General features: G+C 39.7%; 2 protein-coding genes across 30 annotated transcripts in view; both read right to left on the bottom strand.

Annotated features, from left to right (window-relative positions):
* Positions 1–358: 358 nt before the first annotated feature.
* Positions 359–4,293, bottom strand: LOC124033176 (ras-related and estrogen-regulated growth inhibitor-like). Its single transcript, XM_046345139.1, has 4 exons — positions 2,418–4,293; positions 2,176–2,232; positions 1,926–1,999; positions 359–1,218 (listed from the first exon to the last, which is right to left on the bottom strand). Exons 1-4 carry the CDS (start codon positions 2,536–2,538, stop codon positions 733–735), a joined length of 738 nt encoding a protein of 245 aa, XP_046201095.1. The 5' UTR covers positions 2,539–4,293; the 3' UTR covers positions 359–732.
* A 3,564-nt stretch (positions 4,294–7,857) lies between these two features.
* The window catches only part of LOC124033927 (CUGBP Elav-like family member 1), a 56,014-nt gene continuing 39,045 nt past the window's right edge, over positions 7,858–24,826 (bottom strand). For 7 of the 29 annotated variants that reach the window (XM_046346396.1, XM_046346393.1, XM_046346406.1 and 4 more), the window contains 11 exons: positions 23,807–23,889; positions 22,863–22,911; positions 22,557–22,691; positions 21,865–21,944; positions 20,365–20,526; positions 16,426–16,504; positions 15,411–15,575; positions 15,061–15,177; positions 14,746–14,946; positions 13,860–14,003; positions 7,858–13,736 (listed from right to left, as the gene is read on the bottom strand). In XM_046346396.1, the coding sequence (XP_046202352.1) occupies positions 13,609–13,736; positions 13,860–14,003; positions 14,746–14,946; positions 15,061–15,177; positions 15,411–15,575; positions 16,426–16,504; positions 20,365–20,526; positions 21,865–21,944; positions 22,557–22,691; positions 22,863–22,911; positions 23,807–23,889 (1,343 nt within the window). In that variant the 3' untranslated portion in view covers positions 7,858–13,608. The remainder of the gene's footprint in view (positions 13,737–13,859; positions 14,004–14,745; positions 14,947–15,060; positions 15,178–15,410; positions 15,576–16,425; positions 16,505–20,364; positions 20,527–21,864; positions 21,945–22,556; positions 22,692–22,862; positions 22,912–23,806; positions 23,890–24,826) is intronic. The other 22 variants (XM_046346398.1, XM_046346404.1, XM_046346399.1 and 19 more) reach the window with 18 other exon arrangements.

Genomic DNA, 24,826 nt, shown 5'->3' with positions numbered 1-24,826 from the left:
CCCCGCACATCAAAGCAACTCTATAAGTCTTTTATATTGCAGGTGCCCCTAATCGTAAAGGCTCGTATCAGGTTTCAGAAATAGGATCCTTTTAAATGCCCTTTTTACTCAAAAGCCCTAAACTGTGCTGAGTATATGGTTAACATGAATATTTGATGGGGCCACTTTAAGTTCCATGTCATCTTTTGTGTATATACAGTACCTCAGATAGTAGGTGTAGTTTGTGGCTTTCAAAGAATATACTTAAACATAAACATCTAACCAGGTAATGCTTTCTACTGCCTTAAGTATCGATCTTGAGGAAAGATCAAATATACCTGCCTCTTCTACTTTCGAAAATATACTCTCTGTGCACATCTGCAGAATGTTCATTTTATTCTCATGATACTGTAACAAATATTTACATTTTATTACTAGATGTTTTTGATATTTAGTTTGTTGTTCATGTCTCATCAAAATACAAACAGAATTGTAATACTCTTATTACGCTTGATTTTAATCTTATCCCCACAAATATTTATAGAATTACATTCTACAGTAGTTGCTAGGTCCATCTTCTGATCGAATGTGTCCAAGTCTCTTATCCAGGTATCCAGGTGTCCAAGTGTATCACTTTCCATAGAGCACTAACACAGCTATTCTAGAGAGGCACGCTGCCAAAACAACATGTTTCACTTTCCCCCTGTGAATACCCAAATCACAGACGCTGTTCAGAGCCCCAACCCATCCGGCTCAGTCAGGCAGGAAGTCCCTGAATGAGCTGAAGCTGAAGCTGCGGCCAGAGGGGCCAGGAGGATTGGAGTTGATCCTGGGGATCTTCTCCATCAGCTTGGAAACTGCTCTCCTGCGAAATGAGGCTGGGGAAGTGTCAAGTTGCTGGATCACATCTCCATAAAGAACACTAAAGACGGCCGCTGTCTCTTCCCATCCGTCACGCACTGAAATCTCGTGGAAGGGCAGTTTTAGGCCCTGTGACAGGCCTTCTCCATCCTCAGTACTCACCATTCGGTCAAACTCAAGGTCCTTCTTGTTGGCCACAATAACTATGGGAGGAGGCTCAGGGCTGCACTTGCGGGCGCCTGAAGAGGAGTGGATGTGATTGACGAGGAAACAGAGGCGCATGACCTCGTCAAAGCTACACCTGTCTGTTACAGAGTACACAATCACAAATCCATCTCCCCACTTTATCTTCTCTTCGATCAGCAGGGCATCTTCCTCCTTACAATAAATGTATATTTAGATATAGAACTGCAACAACAACCCAAAAATCATATATCAATAAAAAACTATACACTGAGTACACCAAATATTAGGAACACCTTCCTTAATCTAGAGTTGCACCCGCCCTCTCCCTTTTGCCCTCAGAACAGCCTCAACTCGTTGGGGTATGGACTCTACAAGGTGTTAAAAGCGTTCCACAGGGATGCTTCCCACAGTTGTGTCAAGTTGGCTGGATGTCCTTTGGATGGTGCACCATTCTTGATACACACAAAACTGTTGAGTATGACAAACCCAGCAGTATTGATGTTCTTGACACAAACAGGCGCGCCTGGCACCTACTACCATACTCCGTTCAAAGGCACTTAAATCTTTTGTCTTGCCCATTCACCCTCTGAATGGCACACATACACAATCCATGTCTCAAGACTTTAAAATCATCTGGTCAGCCTATGTCATGGAGCAGGTGTTCTTAATGTTTTGTATACTCAGTGTATATGATTGAGTGGAATGTATTTGCACTGGTAACACATAGGTCCTCAAACTGCTGACCATGGTTGCATTATAATGAATACTCAGGATTCTGAATCTGGACAGAAACATGAGTGGTCAATGATGATTAGATAGCCTACAATTCTATGTTAAAACAATTTAGATTGTTTCATATGATGATTGCATAAGTGTTAGGTTAAGCCAAGCACGCTCACCTGCCCTGCTGTGTCCAGTATTTCAAAGTGTACCACATCACCACCAATAGACATCTCATGTCTGTATATGGTCTCTGCAGAAAGACATGCCAATTGTTTGTCAAACTTGATAGAGTGATCTATATTTATATTATATTCATTCTAATTATTTATTAATCCTTATTAATACACTAGGCTACACTGCGTCTTTACGCATGGCATGACATATCGGATTAAAGTCGACGCAATTCCTCTCCCTCTGAATACCTACCGAGCGTTGGGTCATACTCGCCAATGAATCTTCTAGTGATAAAGCGCACAGCCATTGCTGTAAAATACGAAATGAAATATGAGTTTTATGAAAATGACTTTTGATAGATATTACACGTGTAAAACTGAAGCAAGTCTGGAACTAGAGCACAAATCAGGATAATCTGATGATAACACATAACCTATGCTATAATATTTTCTACATCAATTATTGTTTCTATGCTAAAGTGGCTCTGTGCTTACCAGTTTTGCCAACAGCCGCTTGGCCCAATATCACTATCCTGACCGTTCTCGATGACAAACTGCCTGTCCTTTTCAAAGTTCTTGATAGACCAAAATTGGTGGACATGGTTTCTTTATCCATTGGATGTTGTTAAATTAGTCATCAAATTCAACATGCAACCATAAAAAGTTTCCAATTCATATTCGATGCGTTCCCCGAGCTCTACGAGATTGTACCAGCACCCACACTCCTGAATAGCAACCTGGACTCAGGGGGTAGACGTAACATAGTAAACAAAAAGCCTGGCCCTCAAATTAGTATGATAAGTTATGTATGGTATGTATTAATTTGTGGATGTCCATTATCCATTTATTATATGTTAGGTATTAGAATTCGTATGGTTAGCTAACCTTAACAATTTAACCTAACATACTAAGTAGTTGCAAAGTTGCTAATTAGCTAAAATGCTAATGTTGCTCGTGATGACATTCAGACACGCAACATTTGGGTTACTAGACGTCCACTCTGCCCAATCACCCTCCGAAGACAGTAACAACCGACCTTTCAATGAGGACTCAAATATTTTGCCAGTTCACGTCATCTATTTGTGGGCCAAGTCCTCTTTGCATTCACATTGCTATGTTTAGAAAGGAACCAAGATCTTTTTCCAACATGCACTCTGGGTTTTTACAAAGTGCAGGACAAGCCATTTTATCCAAATGTGTTCCTGGACAGCTAGATATAACTACTTACATTTTAGAAGCTAATAGATTGCATTTAGTTAAAAAATTAGACATTAATTATAATCAGAAGATACTATTAACATGTAAATTTGATTGGTAACATAATACATAGCAATAGAGTAACTACAGAATAATGCTGTCATTGAAAATTTTACACCCAAGGTAGGCTACTGCCCTTTTAAGAGCAAGAACAGATTGCCTACCCTATGGTGTGATTTTCACCAAATATGTTGTCTTCTCACATTATTCAATCTCCAAAATCAATAAACAGCTTATGAAGCTCTCTTAGCCTATAGACCACATATAGTTTTTTTTTCTATCTCAACAAAAATTAAAGTCCTTGACAATCGCTAGTCAATATCCTAAAACAGCAGTTTTTCCCCACGAACATGCACATCCTCATCTTGTCTTGTCTTTTGTGACACCAACGTGAGGGTTTATGGCAGGGAAAACAGTGTTGCAGTAGTCTAGTGTGTGGTGCAGGAATGACAAGCGAATTTGGAGAGCTTGGTGTTCATTGTCCTAAAAAAATGGAACCAGACACAAAATTCAAGCAAAGCGAAGTCAGACCAGTTCGGATCTCTTCGGGGCTCTTTTGAGGGGTCTGAGTTCTTTTGGAGTGTTCACACTGCACAAAACAAAATTAAATAAACCACATTGAGTTCACAAACACTGTCTGAAAGGGACCAAGTGTGAAAACGTTGTCTCAGATGTTCGTTTACTATATTATGTCTAGCATATGAGACCAGGCTGGAATACCTCAAGGTTTCCTTCTTTTCTGTCTTCAAGCTAGGTTTCTCAACTCCGCAACATATCATATGGCTATTTGTCATATAGGCGAGAAACTGTGCCTGCATTTCACCTATTTCATAACAGATTCATAAATAATTGACCTATGACAGATTGTTGTAGATGTACAATATAAGCACATCTGCCTACATAAAAAAGGTACATTTACAAAGAGTAACTTTAAAGTTACCAAATGTTGTGTATAAATAAGTTTTCCCATTATATTTTCATACTGAGCACGTGTTCTCAATTTCAGTGCCACATTCACTGACCAAACGTTTATTTACAATTCAAAACATATAGCATCATGTCAATCTGGGAGCAACTTCAATTGTGTTGATCCGAAGCACTGTCTGTGGTTGTACAAGAACAGAAAAAGGAAAAAACAATAGTTAGTCTTGCAGCAGCCACACTTATGTAGAATTATTCTGAAAAACACACTGTCAGGTTATTCATATTGCTTTCACAGAATTTACTTCAGAGGATGAATATCCTTTAGAATATTTGAACATATAATTCATGAAAAATGCAAGGCCTCAAGTGTGCCTCTCTTTTCTGTTGTGATATCCTGGGTCATTTCCGCTCTCTGGAGAAATTTAATGTTCCTGTTTACTCCAAGAAAACAATATCAAATTATACTTGACCAGTAATTGGCATGTGTGGACAGAGGAATTTAGGTCATTCATTGAATCTAAAAAAAAAAATGATTATGATCCAGTGACCACCCAACTATGTATCCCTTAATTAAAAAGTGTGTAGTGTACCCATTCATACAGTGGTTTCCCACTTTCCTTTTCTACTAGCTACCCTGGAATGTGTCACTTTCCCACACTAAAACTCTTGCAGCTTTTACACACTTGTTCATGTTGACAATTCTCCCTGGGAAATTATGTTTGACGTTTACATTAGAGTGTTGTTGTTTAGATAGTTTCCCAATTAAATTAAAATACCCTTCATAGGAATATTATGGGAATAAAGGAATAATGTTGTGCTAGCTTAGATTTGTACACTACACAGTTTAATATATTATTTTAACCTCATTGCTAAAATATAAAGAAAAACAATCAACATGTAAAAAAAATATATGTATATATATATATATACTTTTTTTCTTCTGGTATTTGTGTCGTTTCCAGAACCGCATGTGAACTTTGGGCCATGTTTGGGTTTTGAATGTATGCAGTAAGGCGTAGAATATACTGCACTTTTGTTGTTGTTGTCATATTCATGTCATATTCATATTCTAACAGCCATTTCCCCTCCTCTATTCACATGTAGTCGTGATTTGGTCAGAGTAGAGGCAACTGTCATTGAGAAGTTGAGTGTCCATTTTGCAAGTCGACAATGGAAAGTGACAAATGAGGACCTGGTCCTCATTGAAAACCACATTAGACTTGAGAAGGTCTGTGTGCTTTATATTCTGAGTGTTATTACTATTTGGAAAGGACGTCTGTGGTACATAACTGCTGGGGAACATGAGCCGAAATTGCGTTATTTTGATTCTATCATATTTTGGGTGGGTGAAGGTGTTCTCTTTAAATAACTTGAAATCAGACATCACACATTAAGAATTGTAATATAGAATCAATATGGAGAATGAAGTTATAATTTTACATTATGAAGTTGAGTGGATATACTGTACCTTGATGGTAATTTGATGATCTGAGAACTTTGATGACGTGCTAGGGCAGGACACAGAAGTCCTGAACGACAGCTCTTCAATTACTCATTTCCCTCAGAGAGAGATTGATCCTATTCATTCATCTCTGAAATACACGCTTGTTGTGTAACTACTCACTGGCTATAAATTACTTACACATTACTTAAGCTCAATACATTCAATTGCGACCAATTTTATACAGATGAGACGCATTAATGAAAGCTGCTGATTTCCTTTTGCCTTTTGATTTCAACACAAGTCATCAAGCTTCTCATATGTAATGGTTAGCTAATGTGCAAATTTAGCTTGCTCTATTTCAGAGATAATACACTGCACGAATAATTCGACCAGTTTAGATTTGTGGACATACGGGTAAACGACCTGCCCATTTGATTAAGAACAAGAATTTGAATATGTGCTTGTAATCTCCAACACGCTCTCAACATCTCCAGATATCCATTCCTCAAAGTCAGCGCCATATTGCCAGTGAACGGTGGGCGTTAGTCATTACATTCCCCGGATAACTGTCAAGTAAAATAAGTTCCATAAAAAACTATTGCTATTAGGAAATTAAAGATGCATTATACATAAATCCCTTCGCCATTTGCTGGTTGCTAAAATTATAATAGTCGCCTAATTTCATGTTGTGACAAAACAAGCAAGAGTAGTAATGGAGATGTATTGTACGGTCTAAACCGCTGTGAAATATATTTTCCATAACCAAAAATATTTGTATTTTTAGCTGTTTGAAGCTGGTGTACAAAAAAAAAGAACAAAAAATGAATGTAAGAATAGGACGCATTTCAATAGCGCACATAGAACAGAGCTACTGGTTTCAATGAGATATATAACGCACATTTCTATGTGCATTTGGTCTGTCGCCCAAACAATTACATATTGCAGCTTTAAGAACCAACATTTCACTTTTTTGTTGTTGCAAAACAAGTATTGAATACATAAATGCAGTGGAAGGCAGAAATAGGTGTGAATGAATGAGAAATATGCTGCCACATACCTAAAAAATAACATATCATTAATAAGACGCCAGCCACTCAAGTCATAGACTGTTCTCTCTGCTTACCGCACAGCAAACGGTACAGATGCATCAAGTCTGGAACCAACAGGAACCTGAACAGCTTCTACCACCAAGCTATATGACTGCTAAATAGTTAACCAATAGCTAACTGGCCCGTTTTCTCTAATCTCTTTAAACTCATCACATACGCTGCTGTTACAGTCTTATAGGTACTCTACATCTACCTCAATGAACTTGTACCCCTGCACATCTACTCTGTACTTGTACGCTGTGTATATACAGCAAAATTATTTAATTTTTTACCATTTCTATTTTTCTTTCATTGTTGGGAAGGTCCTGTAAGCATTTCACTGTTAGTCTCCCCTATTGTTTACAAAGCATGCAACAAATATTGGATTTGATGAAGACTTTTTATTCCAAAATAAATACATTTAAAAAACTATTTTTGAAGGTTCCCATGAGGACTTTTCCCAGCCTCAACACTTTGACAAAAGCAAACAGAACAGCGTCTGTAGACACCTCTGTGGCAAAGCAACAGCTCCATTTTTTGTTAGGGGGGGGGGATACCAGTACTGTAGGTCAAAATAATGAAAGTCACAGTGGAGTGCCAAAACACAGAGTTGGCTGGGAATTGTGTATTTAGGGTTTAATATTACTGTATTGAATGACCATTTCCTTGTCAAGATTGTGGGATATCTTTTTAAATTTTTTATATGCATTGGCAGAGAAATGTATAACTAACAGAAGCAGACTCCAGTGCTGCCTGCAACCTTTGAAATACAGGTCCATAGTCTTCGTTTTGCTTGCTTCAACCTGTCCCTTAACGTTTGTGGGTTGGTGAGAAAGACATTTTCAGCACCAGAGCCCATGCTTACCAAATTGTCTAGTCAGGCCTCTCTCTAGGTTGTCCAATGGTAATCATAATGGAGGCTATACTCATGCCACATAAGGCCGTCAGACTCCCAGCAGGAGAATGGGCCTATCCTAGGCCTAAATTGAAAATGTTTCCTGCTTTTACAAATTGCAGTAAATCAAGACACCAGTAGGAGTCCTCATGTAAAGAAATTAGCTAAACTTGCAGTTCAGGCTCTCAAAAGAGATCTGTAAACTGTGTTCCCCTACCATGAAATTTATTGACGCAAGCAAAAATATGTTGAGGAAATGTACCTTTTCTAGTTGACTCGGATATTTCAACACGTTATGCCTTCACATTTTCTTCAGAGAAAAGGGCAAATAGTCAAAGACAGTTTTAATATGAATTTTTAAAATGTTTAATTGTACATAAACAAACCAACCAACCAAATAGGGATCACAATTTTGGCTCACAAAATGACTGCTTATCGAGTGTGCACTTAGCTTCATGCCTGTGGAGACTGTTATCCTTAATCCAAAACATTTAAGACAATATCGAACTGAAATTATTTTAAAAAGCAACTGTTTTGGCCATGTAATAAATTCAGCAATGCCTATGCCTCACAGCAAAATCACAACATTGTAAAACAAAACAAATAAAGAAAAGCATTTAATTGAATTCAACTAAAGGAGACTTCACAGAAATGCATTATTTTATCAATTAATATTACAGCTGTACAGACTAAGGTTTGATCATGTGGCAACTAAGCTCTACATGGTTGAACTTCTTTTAATTTCAATCTCACATTGTGAAGTATAATAACTTTGTTCAAGTAGAAAAGGCAAAAACTGTACAAACCAAATTTTAAATAGAAAATCAGTCACTTTGTACCAATAATAATGCTAAAAATATGCAACAGGTTTATTTTTTAGGATCACATTTAAACTCAGACCTAGCAGCTGACAAATCTGGAAATACAAAATCTATCACAATGTTAAAATGAAATGAGCCCAGTCAATCCAATTAGTCTATTTTTTCTGCACGTCAATTAATTTTAGAAGATTCCATCCAACACATTTTTTTGTTGAACAATGGGAGATCAATAACCCAGAGAAGTGGTTTTTAACGGTGAAAATAATTAAAGGGTAGTTCCGAGTACAGAACACGTTCCATTTCTAAGACCCAACCCTGGTTTGAGAAGAGGGCCCTGACGTTAACCAACAGGGATGGAGCCATGTTTTAACAACTGCAAAGACAATGGTTTGTATAGATATGGACCACTTAAATGATGACAGTAGAAGGGATTCATTTTTCCCAAGTAAAGCAAATTGATGAGGTTAATGCACAATGACACACACATAACATGGCAAAAGTTATCAGACAAAATCATAAGGTCAGATAAAGCATCACTTCACACGCTACAGACTGTGCCAATGCAATACATCTATATTAAAAGACAAGGTATGCTAATAAATCCTGTGCTTTCTGGGAGTAAAATACAAAGTTTATCAGGACCTGCATGAAAAGGTAGTGTTTAGCCTTTATTATGAGACAAAAACAAATCACTGAAAACACTCCCAACCCAACATAATTAATCCTGAAGTAGCTATGAATAAACCTTTAAGGGCACATGCTTTATAACCTGGTTTTAATGCATGAGATCTTTGATTTTGTTGTTTGACCTAGTTTGGGGACTACTTGTACAGAAAAATCTAAATCTTTCCAACACCTAACTTCACCTCAAATCCTAATGTAAAATATGGGTCCCTAAAATGAGACTAAAACACACACACACACATGAAAACCTACGAGGTACAACCCACCACATTAACGTTGAAAAAGAAACCAACCCCTACTTTTTGTTTCCCAGATCTTAACTTCAGTGGGTAACGTGTAAGAGATAAATGTGTCCAACAGCATCGTTTGGCACTCGTTTATTCATCATTTTTTCTTTCTATAAACAAAACGCAAACACATTTTGCTGAAGATTACAGTGCAGTTACAAACACGTGCATGCTAAATATATATTTAACTGTGAAAAGAAAATAAATTCTGCTAATTTAGTATATTTTATTCAGACTAAGGATGATTTCCACACAAAAGGAAATTATAAAACATTATGTGCCTGTGATGACTTCACACACTGAAAGACAAAAACGGTGATTCAAGTGTATATCGTTGTCACTCAAAAGAAACTCCCAAAAAATTACCATCATGCCAACTAGCCTAGCACAAAATTACAAAGTCATCCCCAGTTCAGCAAAATGTGACCAAAGACATCCTAAAAAAAAGTGTATAACTTACAAGAGAGAAAACACCCAAACACAGAAGTCGTTTCTATAAATTGATTGGTTGTTTTCAGACACAAAACAAAAACGTAGGTGGGGGGCGCTAGGAAGACCGCTCAAAATATAATGAAAAAAATAAATGAGTTTACCATCAAGGTAAAAATTAAACAAAACAAAATTAAACAGATTTGGAAAAATCGAGTGGTTATGTCAGTAAATTCTAGAAAAATAGATCCTCTTTTTTGCTTAAAACAATACTCATGTAGCTTTATACATTGATTTTCTTGGCAGTCTTTCTAGCACACCCTACTGGCAGCACAAAAGACAAGAGAGAAACACAGACCTCCCCCCAGTAAATGTCAAACGGTCAAAAAGGTGAACATTTCAAGCGTCAGAGAGGTGCAGAGGACAACGAACTGGACGATGAACTTTTGACGTCACATCAACATGCTAGGCAAACGATGAACAAACGGGCACGAAGATATCTAGAATAAAACAAAACAGGGAGACAAACCTAGGTTAAAGCAACAACAGAAAAAGGAGAGGGGAGAAAAAAGAAAACCATGAATGATTATCTTTGCATGGGGAAGGGAGGGGGGTCACTACCAGATACACAATCTAAACACAGAACATTCAATGTGAGACAGAAGAGGTGAAAGGGTGAGAGGGAACACAAGCAACATGCGAACAGAGAATTGAGGTGAGAACTTATAGGACACAACACCGAGACATCACACTGACTGCCTACTACTGTACAGTCAACATTTGTGACTTAGTATTACATTTGAGGATTTTTAATAAAGTAGTCAAAAATGAAAATAAATGATCAGTAGTATTCCAATTTCAGAAAATAATCCCCCCAAGGGGTTTAGTGCCGTCTGTCCCAATTTGCTTTTATAATTTCCTAACTGATTGTAAAAATTGCAATTTTTTGATATTCATTGCTTGTAATGAGTTACCTGGGTTGAGCCAGCAATATTAGATGAAGTGTGCTTTGATAGAATGATCTATGAGAGCTGATTGTCAACGAATCTCAATTGACATTTCTCTTTGGATTTTGTGCTTTATCTGTTCATAATTCCATCATATGCAATGCATCTTACATCCACAGCAAAACAGTGAAGTACAGTATCTGGCAAGGAGGTACCTTTTTAAATAAGAGGCAGTTTGTCAATTCAATACAGAAAGGGTAAGTAAAGACAGCGCAAACAAACTTCAGACATTTTATATAACAAATTAGTAAAAACGTTTAACCTATAAAACTTTAAGACTACATTAGTCTGTTTCACTTTGTAAACAAAACAGCTTTTCTGTGAGTGTTTGGCATCTTCTCATGTTAACTCTGCCATAATCTGCTGCTATTCTTAAGGATTCGTCTTCTGTACGCTTAATCTAAATTATGCCTTGCATACGTAACAAAATGTATGAGATGTACAGCAAAGTTTACAGTGATGGTTTAGTTCATATACAACAACTATGAACAACTATGTGCTCCCATCAGTTGAGATTCAGTCTTTGGACTTATTTTAATGGCAGCAAATACCCTTGACTTAACCCTGCTTAAGCCTATTTTCTCAGTTGGTATTGTTATGCACATGGAAATAATAGTTAAATAGGCACACATCTATTCTTAAAATGTAAGGGGGCTACTGTTTCGAAATCTTTAGCAGCTCTGGCAAATCCTACTCATTGACAGTTCTATACAAAATTGCCACTTGTTGCACATTAACAATAAAAACGTGAATAGGGCTACACAGGTCAGTAGTTTAACCCTCACATATTTAAATGTAGTAACCAACGTCACATTAGGATTCTACAAAATACTGTTGAAGATTCTTGAAAACGATCATTTAAATTCAGAGAATAAATGTAGGCAATAAATAGTTCGATACTCCGGAGAAGTATAAAACCCCTATAAAAATAGAAAAGGCATAATAGTTTTGTAATATACATCTGGACAATTGTTTATTTTCCATTTCCATAAAAACACTTCATAAGATAATGGAAGTCTAAGAAACTGATTACTGTGTTTGTTGTAGTGATAAACATCTATTTCACGTCACCAATCATGAAATGCTAGCGTTTTTAGTCAATAATAAATACACACAAGGGAATAAAAATCTGCAGGGAAGCCAGTATTTTGAGTGAGTAGTCTCATCTAACCAGCTCAGAGGTAGAGCAGACTACTTAAAACTGCGGATGACGAATAATTACAAAACATTTGGGTTAACACCGAGGATAAATAATAATAAAATAAATTATAATATCTACTTAGAGCATTATTTTTGCATCAGTAATTAGTAGAGACAATTGGATAATTTAGGATGAATCTGTCAAAATGGTCCGGTGTTGCACTTTTTTTTAAACATCTTTTCTAGAACACTCACTCACTCACATTACTGCAAGCTTAAAATGCCAAGTGATATTCCATTTAGTGTTAGAAGTAGGACTGATGATCTACTTGAACTGACAGCTAAAAACAGAAAGGAAATAGATTGAATGGGAATACTCTAAATGGGGCGGAATGCTCGTTTGAAGTAAAAGATCATGACAGAATAGATACTAAGTTATTGCCACTCTTAAGGGTCCTGTGAAGGGCAGCATTAGACAGAAGGCCAAATTCACACATCTGACAGGTGGGGAATAAAATGACTTAAGCCAGATGACACCATAGTGGCCGTGTTCATTAAAACTTAAAAGTAGGACCCAATTATACCTCCCTTCACATACATTCAGCACAGTATCTGTTAAATGATGCAGGACCCCATATTCTCTATCAGATATCCAATTGAGAAAAAAAAGGGTGAAGTATTTCAGATAAACTACACTACATGCCTGAAGCAAGGGAGTGGCGTTGTGACATTGTCTTGAGACAAAGCAAGAGGTTGGCAAGTTAAATATCTCACAAAACCATCCAAGGCAATACTGCTGACGTCTTACAAATCAATTCATTCAGAGTTGTAAAAAAGTATATTTTGCGCCAAAATATAATGCCGAGGAAAGAAATTCAAGCTTCTTGTTGGTTGTTGAATAAATAAACAAACAAACAAAAATATAAATAATAAGTCAAAGCCTACTGTATGCATTGTATTCCTGGTAGAGCATCACAAATAGACTTCAGGCAACTTATACAAAAAAAAAAAAAATAGAAAAGGTCTCTCTGCTGGAGTGAAGTCAGATCTTGCGTACATGTAGATAATTGATCATTTCAGTTGGCAAACAGCTATTGTTTTCTTGCCATTATCCGGTGCATGGTCTGTCCATCCTCATTTCAAAAAGGCTGTTTTCTGGAAGGCTCCGCATGACGCTCAGTGTCCTAATGTACTGTATCAGTTTACGAATGCAACCATGTGGATGGTTTGGTTATGGGATTCATTTAAAGTGGGGGCCGGGGGGCATGGGGCAGGATAAGGTGGTGGTGGGTACAGGAGTAAAAAATTAAGGGGATATTTTGGCAACTGGCTGTCATTCTGCAACATCATTATGACTTAAAACTTTTACACAGAAAACTAATGACCACCTTAACTTTAAAAAAATACAATTATGTTTTAAAAACAACCTACTTCAAAACCAAAACAGAATGTAAGTGTCCAGTTTCAGTTGAGCAAAATATACGTATCATTTTGCATGTTTTTTGTTTTGTTTTCTGCTTGCGTTTGTTAATACAGAGAATAAAACGGATTGACCCCAGCAAAGTGGTCATCTTGTCATGCGTAAAGGGAGAGGGAAGAATGAGGAGAGGGGTAGGGGTTTGCAGCAGCGTTTTAGTTTCTTATTTCACACACTCCACTTACCAGAAAAAAAAACATTTCCTAACCAAGTCCAATTGAGAGATAAAGCGCTCAGTATGGCTTGCTGTCATTTTTGGATCGCTTCAGCTGCACCTTTAGTCGCTTCATACCAATTTGGAAACCGTTCATCGACTGAATGGCGGCCTGAGATGAGACTGGATTGTCGTAACTCACAAAGCCTGTAAGAGAATCCAGGTAAAAGTCACATGCAAGATACAAATCAATCCTTGCCTTCATAATAAGAACACCCTATATACACAGCCTTACTAGTGATGTGCTGTTTCCCCCATCCTCCAGCTTACCAAAACACTTGCTGAGGTTGGTCTGCTTGTCAATGAACACCTTAGCGGAAATAACGTTGCCAAAGGGCATGAACATCTGGAGCAGGTCTTGGTCTCCAAACTCCTGGGGGAGGTGGTATATGAACAAGTTGGCTCCCTCAGGGCCTTAAGAGAGCAGGAAATAATTTATTAAAACATCTGACACCACAAGATGACAATGGATACAACTAAGCCAGAGGCAAAAGTTTAGTTTCTGACAGATTAATAGCATTTCAAAATGTTAGCCGAGGAGCCTTTTGATACGGATTTCTGCTCATTTTAAAATGACATTTTCAACAACTATACTGTGAAAACATTTCAGAGTGTTGCAATTAATTCTTACCCGTGCTCCGACTGCTTGCTGTAGCAGCATATTTAAAACAAGACAGAACCCTCAGCAGGTGACAATACATATTTTCACCAATATGCCACACTAAGGTCACATCACAAATGATTGAACCTAAACTCTTAATATCGCTTGCACTAGTACTACATTCAAACATCAATCACAGCGTAGCATGTGATCCCTGTAGAGCAGACATTTGAGTTAACACAAATCTTCCCATCCCCACTCCAACAAATCAAATCAAATGTATTTATATAGCCCTTCGTACATCAGCTAATATCTCAAAGTGCTGTACAGAAACCCAGCTTAAAACCCCAAACAGCAAGCAATGCAGGTGTAGAAGCACGGTGGCTAGGAAAAACTCCCTAGAAAGGCCAAAACCTAGGAAGAAACCTAGAGAGGAACCAGGCTATGTGGGGTGGCCAGTCCTCTTCTGGCTGTGCCGGGTGGAGATTATAACAGAACATGGCCAAAGTTTTCAAATGTAACCCTTTTATGCCCCATCTTCATCCCCCTACTTGCCTTCCTTCTGGCTCCCTGCAGCACTGACACTCTGTTGGGAGAGCAGGCTCTGGTTGTAGAGGCTGGGGAGGGCAGCAGCAGCGTACTGCTGGATCCCGGAGTAGGCCTGGGTAAGGGCTTCCATGGTGCTACCAGTTCCGTTCGACATGCCCCCGCTGCCTAGACCACCGTTCAGGGCTGCCATCCCTAGACACAGGAGCTCTGTTACAAGATTAGGGCTAGAATACCTTGAATATGTATCATGCACTATTCACATTTGAGATAATATATTTGTTGTAAATTAATTCATACAAATAGATGTTTGAGTCTGCTAACCTGCAAGTGAGCCCATGTTGAGGCCGGCTCCAGCCCCTGCGGCCAACGACTGCAGCGCCCCTAAAGAGGCCATGGGGTTCACTGAGTTGTTGTTACAGGAGGTGGGTGACGATCCTGCTGTGGAGATGAGTCAACCCCAAAACAATTAATCACCTAGAGGAAAACTCTGCTAGTAGGACTTCAAAGTCTTAATTCACAGACCAGGGAACAGAATGAACGCAGAGACAAGGGATGGGGAAGGCAACAGGAGGAAAAGTTCATGAGAAACAACAGTGTTTACAGAAGCATCCGTGGAACGAGGTTAAAGATGCATACAGGTGAGGGGGTGAGAGATAAGAAGTGTGACCAACCCTTGTAGGTGTCCCATGATGAGTGTGCTTGCTGTCCAGTACCCGTACCTGAGCTGGTGAGCACACTGAGGGGACTGCTAGAGGTGGTGAGAGCGCTGCTGCCCGTGGCCTGTGTTGCGCTGGCCGCCGCTGCCAGAGCAGCCAGGTTCTGCATGGCATTCAGCCCTGAGACACATGCATAATCGGCACTTAATACGGGCCATGGAACCTAGATCTCGCTTAGGTCAATATATAGGCTACACCGAGTCGAAACTAGGATCATGCAATCACTGTTTTTGTTTTACAGCATGTGAAGCTTAAAGCAGAGAGTTGCGGGTACCTTTCCAAAACAATCTGAAAATGGGTGAGATGGGAGGCAAAAGTACAAACTTAGCAGCCCACACAATCAACACAACAAGAGCACTGACCAAAACACACAGAAAGCAGATACAACAATGCTGTGATCTGTGGGGTTAGTCAAGAAGGGGATAATGAGCTAACTTTGGTAAACATTTTGAACCAACTTGGATGAAGTTTCAATATGAAGTTAAAGCAGGCTTTGTAAAATATTGAATAATTTGTAGCTTGCCCCATGACATACCCCGTGGTTATCATATTGGAATGAAAAACATTAAATAGCTCAGTTTTTGCCTTGATGAATTCGATCAGTAGCCACTCACTGCAGCAGACACACTGCTAGAAACCAGATTTTCAAAAACACCAGTTTGTGTGTTCGTGTTTACGTCTGGAGTTTCCTGGTGGCAGCGCGTTTCAACTCAAAATGTGATTAATATATGAGAAGCAGGATTTTAACATGTTCCCTCACCACTGCTTGACACAAACACACCACACTGAACAGATTACTTGGGAGTTCAGGCATGCAGGGAATGACGCACGTAGCAGTATCAATAAAGCACATCTTCACCAGGCACATTACTGATGGCAGTTGGATGAGGAGGAAAATACATTCAGCATGCGGGTATAAGAATGGAAAGCGGGGAGAAGGAAGAGAGGTAGGAAATGTCTTTGTTTTTACCTGACATACCAGACATGGGGTGAAGGTTGTTGAGGGTATTCCCAGAGGTGGCAGACTGCTGGAGGAGCTGTAAATAAAGCTAGACATTACACCAAAACAGAGAACAAAGGGTCAGGACTGCATCCAGGACTGTGCTTTCAGGAAAGAAATAGAAGAGAGAGACAGAGTGGGGAAAGAAAGGTCAAGTGGGTCAGGAGGACAGATGAAGCGTAAAAGGATAGGAAAGAGCGGAAGTGTCCATGTTGGTGATGAAGAGAGAAAGAATCACAGAGAAAAGAGGTGGAAAAAAACATGACGCTGAGAAACACTGAGTGGGATGAAATGGGAATTAAGAGGAAGGCAAGACGAAGAAGAAAAAGAAGAGGTTGGAAGATATTCACAGCACACCCATGGAGCAGCACTAACAGCATTGTAGAAAGCTCTGCCATCTATATTGGAATGGCCACATAATTGGAGGGTCAGAATTAGAGAAGCCAATTGAAAACATAGCAGGTCTTTATATGAGACTAGATGGCCATCAAACATAGATAACTGGCAACGATGCAAATATAAATCTAACATCCTTCAAGGAACACAGCAAACCAAATATAAGCAAGGAGGGGAGGGAGGGATGGAGCTGGCTGGATGCAGAAATTGGGTCTCCATCTAACCTGTCAGATTAAGGAAATGGCCCAAAAACGTAAACAAAAGCATAAGATAAATGTGTCTAATGCCTAAGGTCAGGGGGAATACTTACGAGGACAAGCTAACAACGTTCAATCCATGGAAACCACATGTCAAATTAAGTCCTGTAACAAATTGACAACCTCCAGTTGGCACTGTACAGTCAATGCTCTAGAGCAGGGGTGTCAAAACATATGGCCTGGCCCACGAGGTGGTCCAATCTGGCCCGCGAGGTGGTTTGTAAAAAATAAAAGGAATCAAATCACATTATTTGCCACATGCTTCGTAAACAACAGGTGTAGACTAAAAGTGAAATGCTTACTTACGGGACCTTCCCAACAATGCAGGGATACAAATAGAGAAATAATAGACAAATAACACAAGGAATAAATACACAATGAGTACCTATAATTTGCCTACATACACGGTGCACCAGTACAGAGTCGATGTGCAGGGGTACGAGTTAATTGAGGTAGATGCAGTCAAAGTCGGAAGTTCACGTACACTTAGGTTGGAGTCATTAAAATGTGTTTTTCAACCACTCCACACATTTCTTGTTAAACTATAGTTTTGGAAGTCGGTTAGGACATCTACTTTGTGCATGACAAGTAATTTTTCCAACAATTGTTTACAGACGGTTTATTTCACTTATAATTCACTGTATCACAATTCCAGTGGGTCAGATGTTTACATACACTAAGTTGACTGTGGCCTTTAAACAGCTTGGATAATTCCAGAAAATGATGTCATGGCTTTAGATGCGTCTCATAGGCTAATTGACATCATTTGAGTCAATTGGAGGTGTACCTGTGGATGTATTTCAAGCTCAGTGCCTCTTTGCTTGACATCATGGGAAAATCTAAAGAAATCAGCCAAGACCTCTGAAAAATTAATTCTAGACCTTCACAAGTCTGGTTCATCCTTGGGAACAATCTCCAAACGCCTGAAGGTACCATGTTCAGCTGTACAAACAATAGTACGCAAGTATAAATACCATGGGACCATGCAGCAGGTATGGAAGGAGACATGTTCTGTGTCCTAGAGATGAACGTACTTTGGTGCGAAATATGCAAATCAATCCCAGAACAACAGCAAATGACCTTGTGAAGATGCTGGAGGAAACAGGTACAAAAGTATCTATATCCACAGTAAAATGAGTCCTATAATCCACATAACCTGAAAGGCCGCTCAGCAACGAAGAAGCCACTGCTCCAAAACCGCCATAAAAAAGCCAAACTACGGTTTGCAACTGCATATGAGGACAAAGATCGTACTTTTTGGAGAAAATTCCTCTGGTCTGATGAAACAAAAATATAACCGTTTGGCCATAATGACCATGGTTATGTTTGGAGGATAAAGGGGGACGCTTGCAAGCTGAAGAACACCATCCCAACCGTGAAGCACGGGGGTGACAGCCTCATGTTGTGGGGCATTGATGGCTTCATGAGGATGGAAAATTACGTAGATATATTGAAGCAACATCTCAAGACATCAGTCAGGAAGTTAAAGCTTGGTCGCAAATGGGTCTTCCAATTGGACAATGACCCCAAGCATACTTCCAAAGTTGTGGCAAAATGGGTTAAGGACAACAAAGTCAAGGTACTGGAGTGGCCATCACAAAGCCTTAACCTCAATCATATAGAACATTTGTGGGCAGAACTGAAAAGTATGTACGAGCAAGGAGGCCTACAAACCTGGCTCAGTTACACCAGCTCTGTCAGGAGGAATGGGCCAAAATTCACCCAACTTATTGTGGGAAGCTTGTGGAAGGCTACCCAAAATATTTGACCCAATTTAAACAATTTAAAGGCAATGCTACCAAATACTAATTGAGTGTATGTAAACTTCTGACCCACTGGGAATGTGATGAAAGAAATAAAAGCTGAAATAAATCACTCTCTATTATATTATTCTGACTTTTTCCACCATAATTTGCAAATCAATTCATTAAAAATCCTACAATGTGATTTTCTGGATTTCTTTTCTCTCATTTTGTCTGTCATAGTTGAAGTGTACCTATGATGAAAATTACAGGCCTCATCTTTTTAAGTGGGAGAACTTGCACAACTGCCCCACTGTATATACTGAGATGGGCTGTATGTTCCCAACATAAGCAATGATGATTGATACCGCAGAGAAGCAAGATTTAGACATAGCATATAATTTAAAAGTTCCATTTCACGTTGCTATAAACATGTATTATAATTTACCGGTTTCTTGCAGTTATTTTTCCCAGGAAAGGGGAGTGGTTTTGAGCAGTAAATCTCAGTAACCGGGTTTCTGCCATTCAACCCTAATCGATACTGCTTGCCGTGCTGTAGAAGAGAGAACAGTCTATGACTTGGGTGGCTGGAGTGACAATTTCTAGGGCCATCCTCTGACACCGCCTGGTATAAAGGTCCTGGATGGCAGAGAGCTCGGCCACAGTGATGTACTGGGCAGTACGCACTATCCCTCTAGAGCTTTGCGGTCAGATGCCAAGCAGTTGCCATACCAAGCCGTGCTGCAGGCAGTCAAAATGCTCAATGGTGCAGCTATTGAACTTTTTGAGGACCTGAGGGCCCATGCCGAATCTTTTCAGCCTCCTAAGGGTGAAGAGGCGTCTCCGTGACTTCTTCACGACTGTGTTGGTGTGTGTGGACCATGACAATTCCTTAGTGATGTGGACACCCAAGGAACTTGAAGCTCTCCACTACAGCCCTGTCAATGTGGATGGGGGCGTGTTCGGCCCTCCGTTTCATGTAGTCCATAATCAGCTCTTTTGTCATGCCGACAGTGAGGGAGAGGTTGTTTACCTGGTACCACACTGCAAACTCAATATACTTTTAAATCAGTAAAACCAAATTAAAACTGTAGAAATACCAATGGATCTACATTCAATTTTGACGGCGATTAAATATAACACATTTTCAATGCGTCCCTCCGGACCTCTATGTAGACCGAAGGCACCCCCCCCGGGGCAATTAGTTCGACACCCCTGATCTAGAGACTGTCTAAACCAGTCTGTCAAACAGCAGTGCATTTTAATGTGTCCCAGCTGTAACCCTCATCTTTCTAGAACAAACCTGCGATTGTAGCTAATTGCAGCCCAAACCTTAATTTGCTTGCAAACACAAACAACAAGCTAAGCGTTGTCCTGAATAACTACCTCGGGAAATTTGAACCCAAAAAAGTGTGTCAATTTCTAAACTGGAACATTAACAAGGGCTTTCAAGCCAAGCCACGGGTCTTTCCAAAGCTCTGCTGGGGATGGTGCAAGAGGAGGTGGTCACTTACTGCCAGATACTGTGGGCCCAGAGAGTTGAGCCCGGTCAGATTCCCCCACATTGAGGCAGCGTTGAGCTGCTGCATCTGCTGCTGAAGCTGCTGGGCGATGCGCTTCTGCTCTTTGTCCTTCTGCGTGTCGGCAAACTTCACGACGATGGGAGACGAACAGCCCTAAAAATTCGGTAGACAGCAAATGGTGTCATTTGAAAACAATCTTCGATATTCCTCCAGCACAACAGCAATTTCAAAGTAGCATTACTTGAGCAATGGGCCCTTTAGCGAGCCAATCATATATGGGAAAGAGGAAAACAACAGGTTATTATGTTATACTAAACAAAAATATAAAAACGCAACATGCAACAATTTCAAAGATTTAACTGAGTTACAGTTCATATAAGGAAATGAGCAATTGAAATAAATTCATTAGGCCCTAATCTATGGATTTCAAATGACTGGGAATACAGACATTCATCTGTTGGTCACAGATACCTTTAAAAAAGGTAGGGGCTTAGATCAGAAAATAAGTCAGTATCTGGTGTGACCACCATTTACCTCATGCAGTGCAACATCTCCTTCGTATAGAGTTGATCAGGCTGTTGATTGTGGCCTGTGGAATGTTGTCCCACTCCTCTTCAATGGCTGTGCGAAGTTGCTGGATATTGGCGGGAATATGCCGTTGCACACGTCGATCCAGAGCATCCCAAACACACTCAATGGGTTACTTCTGGTGAGTATTCAGGGCATTGAATAACTGGGCCTTTTTCATCTTCCAGGAATTGTGTACAGATCCTTGTGACATGGGACCGTGCATCATTAGGCTGAAATATTAGGTGATGGCGGCGGATAAACGGCACGACAATGGGCCTCAGGATCTCTTCACGGTAACTCTGTGCATTCAAATTGACATGAATAAAATGCCATTTTGTTCATTGTCCGTAGCTAATGCCTGCCCATACCATTTCCCCACCACGGGGTACGCTGTTGACAACGTTGACGCGATACACGTGGTCTGCGGTTGTGAGACCGGTTGGACGTACTGCCAAATTCTCTAAAACAAGGTTGGAGGTAGCTTATGGTAGAGAAATTAACATTCAATTGTCTGGTAACAGGTCTGGTGGACATTCCTGCAGTCAGCATGCCAATCACATGCTCCCTTGAGAATCTGTGGCATTGTGCTGTGAGACAAAACTGCACATTTTAGAGTGGCCTTTTATTGTCCCCAGTACAAGGTACATCTGTGTAACTATATTGCTGTTTAATCAGCTTCTTGATATGCCACAACTGTCAAGTGGATGGATTATCTTGGCAAACGAGAAACGCCAACTAACAGGGATGTAAACAAATTTGGGCACACATTTTGAGAAATAAGCTTTATATGCATATGGAACATTTCTGGAATCTTTTATTTCAGCTCATGGGGATCTACACTTTACTTGTTCCGTTTATATTTTTGTTCAGTGTAGAGTCTCTGTTTCTGAGGGATGGGAGGTGTTCAGGTTCAATGCTTACCTCCATAGTTTGTGATTGGTGCATGGATTTGATTGTTGACTGTGCCATCTGTCTTGCTGTAAAAGTGATAAACGCACAACCTGCAGAAGGGGAACAACTCATAAATGGTTGACATACACGGTCCTGACTCCTGACAGCATTTAGAAACGGATAACAGAAAGCATACAGCCCAGATTGCAGCATGCTATGGAGTCTGGTAAGTTATTTTAAGTCTTGTTTTAGTTGAACAGCCCCCCAAAAAACACACTTGGAACAGTGTTAAACAGATATTTGGATCATCAATTACTAGAACTTAGTCAATATGCTACATCTAGAATTAACAAGTGATGACCTCGAGAGAGGCACATTTTCTGTGAGAGGATTTGTATGGAAGATGTGTGGGATTTGTCAACGAGAGGACAAATGAGTGCATTTACTTATCACTCATCTGTTTGCAACTATTTTAGAGTGAGTGTGTATGTACCGCATGTAGAGAGGTTAATGTTAAAACAACGACCAGTCCTTACAGTATAACTGATAGAGTAAATGTGTTTGGGTGCGTCTTGAAGTGTGTGTGTGTGTGTGTGTGTGTGTGTGTGTGTGTGTGTGTGTGTGTGTGTGTGTGTGTGTGTGTGTGTGTGTGTGTGTGTGTGTGTGTGTGTGTGTGTGTGTGGATGACGATGAGGATGAAAGGTGAACTGAATCTGCCTCACCACGGCTCAGTCCATCCGGCCCACGTAGTATTCTACATTCCTCGATCTGTCCGTACGGCGAGAACATAAGTCTGATGTCATTCTCATTACACTTTTTCGATATCATCCCTATGAACAACTTCCTGTCTTCCACCGCTGAAAGAGACAATGAGGAAGAAAAGGTTGTTTCATCAAACAATGACCAGCTGCATTAGAGACAACATACAACAACAAGGGCAGCTTCTAAGAGGTAGGGCTTCAACATAAAAACAAATGACCACACCATCCAACAGTCTCCACTGCCTGCAGAGATGTACCTATACTAACCATTATTCTTCTCACTGTCAGCTGGCTTCATCTGAACGGGGTGATGCATCTGTTGAGGAAAGACATTGAATTTAAAGGAAGCAAGAAGTGCTGACAGAGACTGCCTTGATAGGTATGAATGGATATGTGTGGAAGGCATCCCTATAAAATCTGCGATGCGGAGAACGCAGACGGAATCGCAGAATCCAGACATTAAAACGGAATTCAACAATATTCAAAAATGTATCGGACTTAGTAGGGAATCAACTTAATGTATGGCAAATTATTTACATTTGCCCAAGTCTATCATAAAACATGAATAGTGTGCATCAGTGATGGGTATTTCCTGCAACTTTCTGAAGAAGCAACGAGAATTTCCCCTGACTGTATGTGTGGTGCGCGCATCTACCACTTTGTTAGGCATTAACAATGATGCAAATAAGTATTCCGGTAGATGGAAAGGCTTTCCCAAAAACCTTCTCAATTAAATGTCAACTACAAAGTAGCCTATGCTTACCTGGCAGAATGAGATTATTTGCATCAATCCAGTATTAATTTTGCAAACTCTATCATCACATCTGCTCTACAAAAACAGCCTCTTGCTAGGTGCCATTGAAAGGGTAAATACACACCAAAATCTAAATAAAAATGTAGAAAATCTAGACCTCAAAAGCAGTCTCCTGATGTTGTTTAACCATTGTTGTCAACTTATAAAATAACTAAATGGGATGCTCTATTTAAACTGTGATTTTGAGAGGGAAAACCTGAAAAAAAGGGGGAAATGGAAACCTGTAAAAACTAAATGGAGAAAAGGGAATTTGGGAGGAAAAAAAAGATTTAGAGCCCTACATTGAGATAAAAGCTGGACAGCAGCACTGACTGTTGTACTAGAACCTGGCAAGCTACCCAATACTTTGCCTATTCGATTTACTGATGAAGTTAAAACTTCCACCAATTCTACTCACCCCAGGGAGAATTTTCATGTTGTGAAGGGCATTTTGTGCTTCCAACGCTGATTTGCGAGCGTAATATGTTATGAAACAACAACCTGTTTGGAATGGGATAGACAGTTGTTAGACAACAAAGTAAATGACACTCAATTTTAAAATGACATTGATAGAGTATTGGTGGGCGACCGAAAGTAACCACCACAGTTCCCCCCCCTGGAAGCCTCTTCCCCGGAGCTAAAAAACATTCTGTACATGCACTACTTCACACACACATGCCCCTCCCTTCACGTTTCTCTCCCTCCTCTGAACCCTTCCTATCAACCAATTTGATCGACATGATGTAGGCTAGCCTACATCTGAGTCTCATTTCTGAACAGCTGATATAAAAACCTGGAATTTGAACAAACATCCCCAAAATATATATACACAAATACCAGTCAGAAGTTTGGACATCCACTCATTCCAGGGTTTTTCTTTATTTTGACTATTTTCTACATTGTAGAATAATAGTGAAGACATCAAAACTATGAAATAACACATACAGAATCCCATAGTAACCAAAGAAGTGTTAAACATAAAAATATTTTATATTTGAGGTTCTTCAAACTTTCCACACTATGCCTTGATGACAGCTTTGCACACTCGGCAAAGGCCGGCCCGGGGGTCGTATGCGGCCCACTACCTGATTTAATATGGCCCGCGGAATTATGCTCAGATCACAAACGTATTTGTTATTCAAATTAAAAGCCCAATGAATACCTCACCTTTCTGTAATGATTTAACTCACATTGCTTGTGGGACATTTCATTTGAAGGCACGTATAAATAACTGCATGAGGACAGACAGTGACTGACAGGCTGACACACAAATCACAGTTACAAATAGTAGCTAGCTAAAAATTGCGAAAATAGTTTTTCAAAGATTTAAAAGAAAAGGAAAGCACACCCCAGGGGCGGCAGGGTAGCCTAGTGGTTAGTAACCGAAAGGTTGCAAGTTCAAATCCCCGAGCTGACAAGGTACAAATCTGTCGTTCTG

Source organism: Oncorhynchus gorbuscha, linkage group LG04 (assembly GCF_021184085.1).
Source record: "Oncorhynchus gorbuscha isolate QuinsamMale2020 ecotype Even-year linkage group LG04, OgorEven_v1.0, whole genome shotgun sequence".
Lineage (NCBI taxonomy): Eukaryota > Metazoa > Chordata > Actinopteri > Salmoniformes > Salmonidae > Oncorhynchus > Oncorhynchus gorbuscha.
The sequence above is the reverse complement of the archived record's forward strand: the minus strand, read 5'-3'. Positions and strand labels throughout refer to the sequence as shown.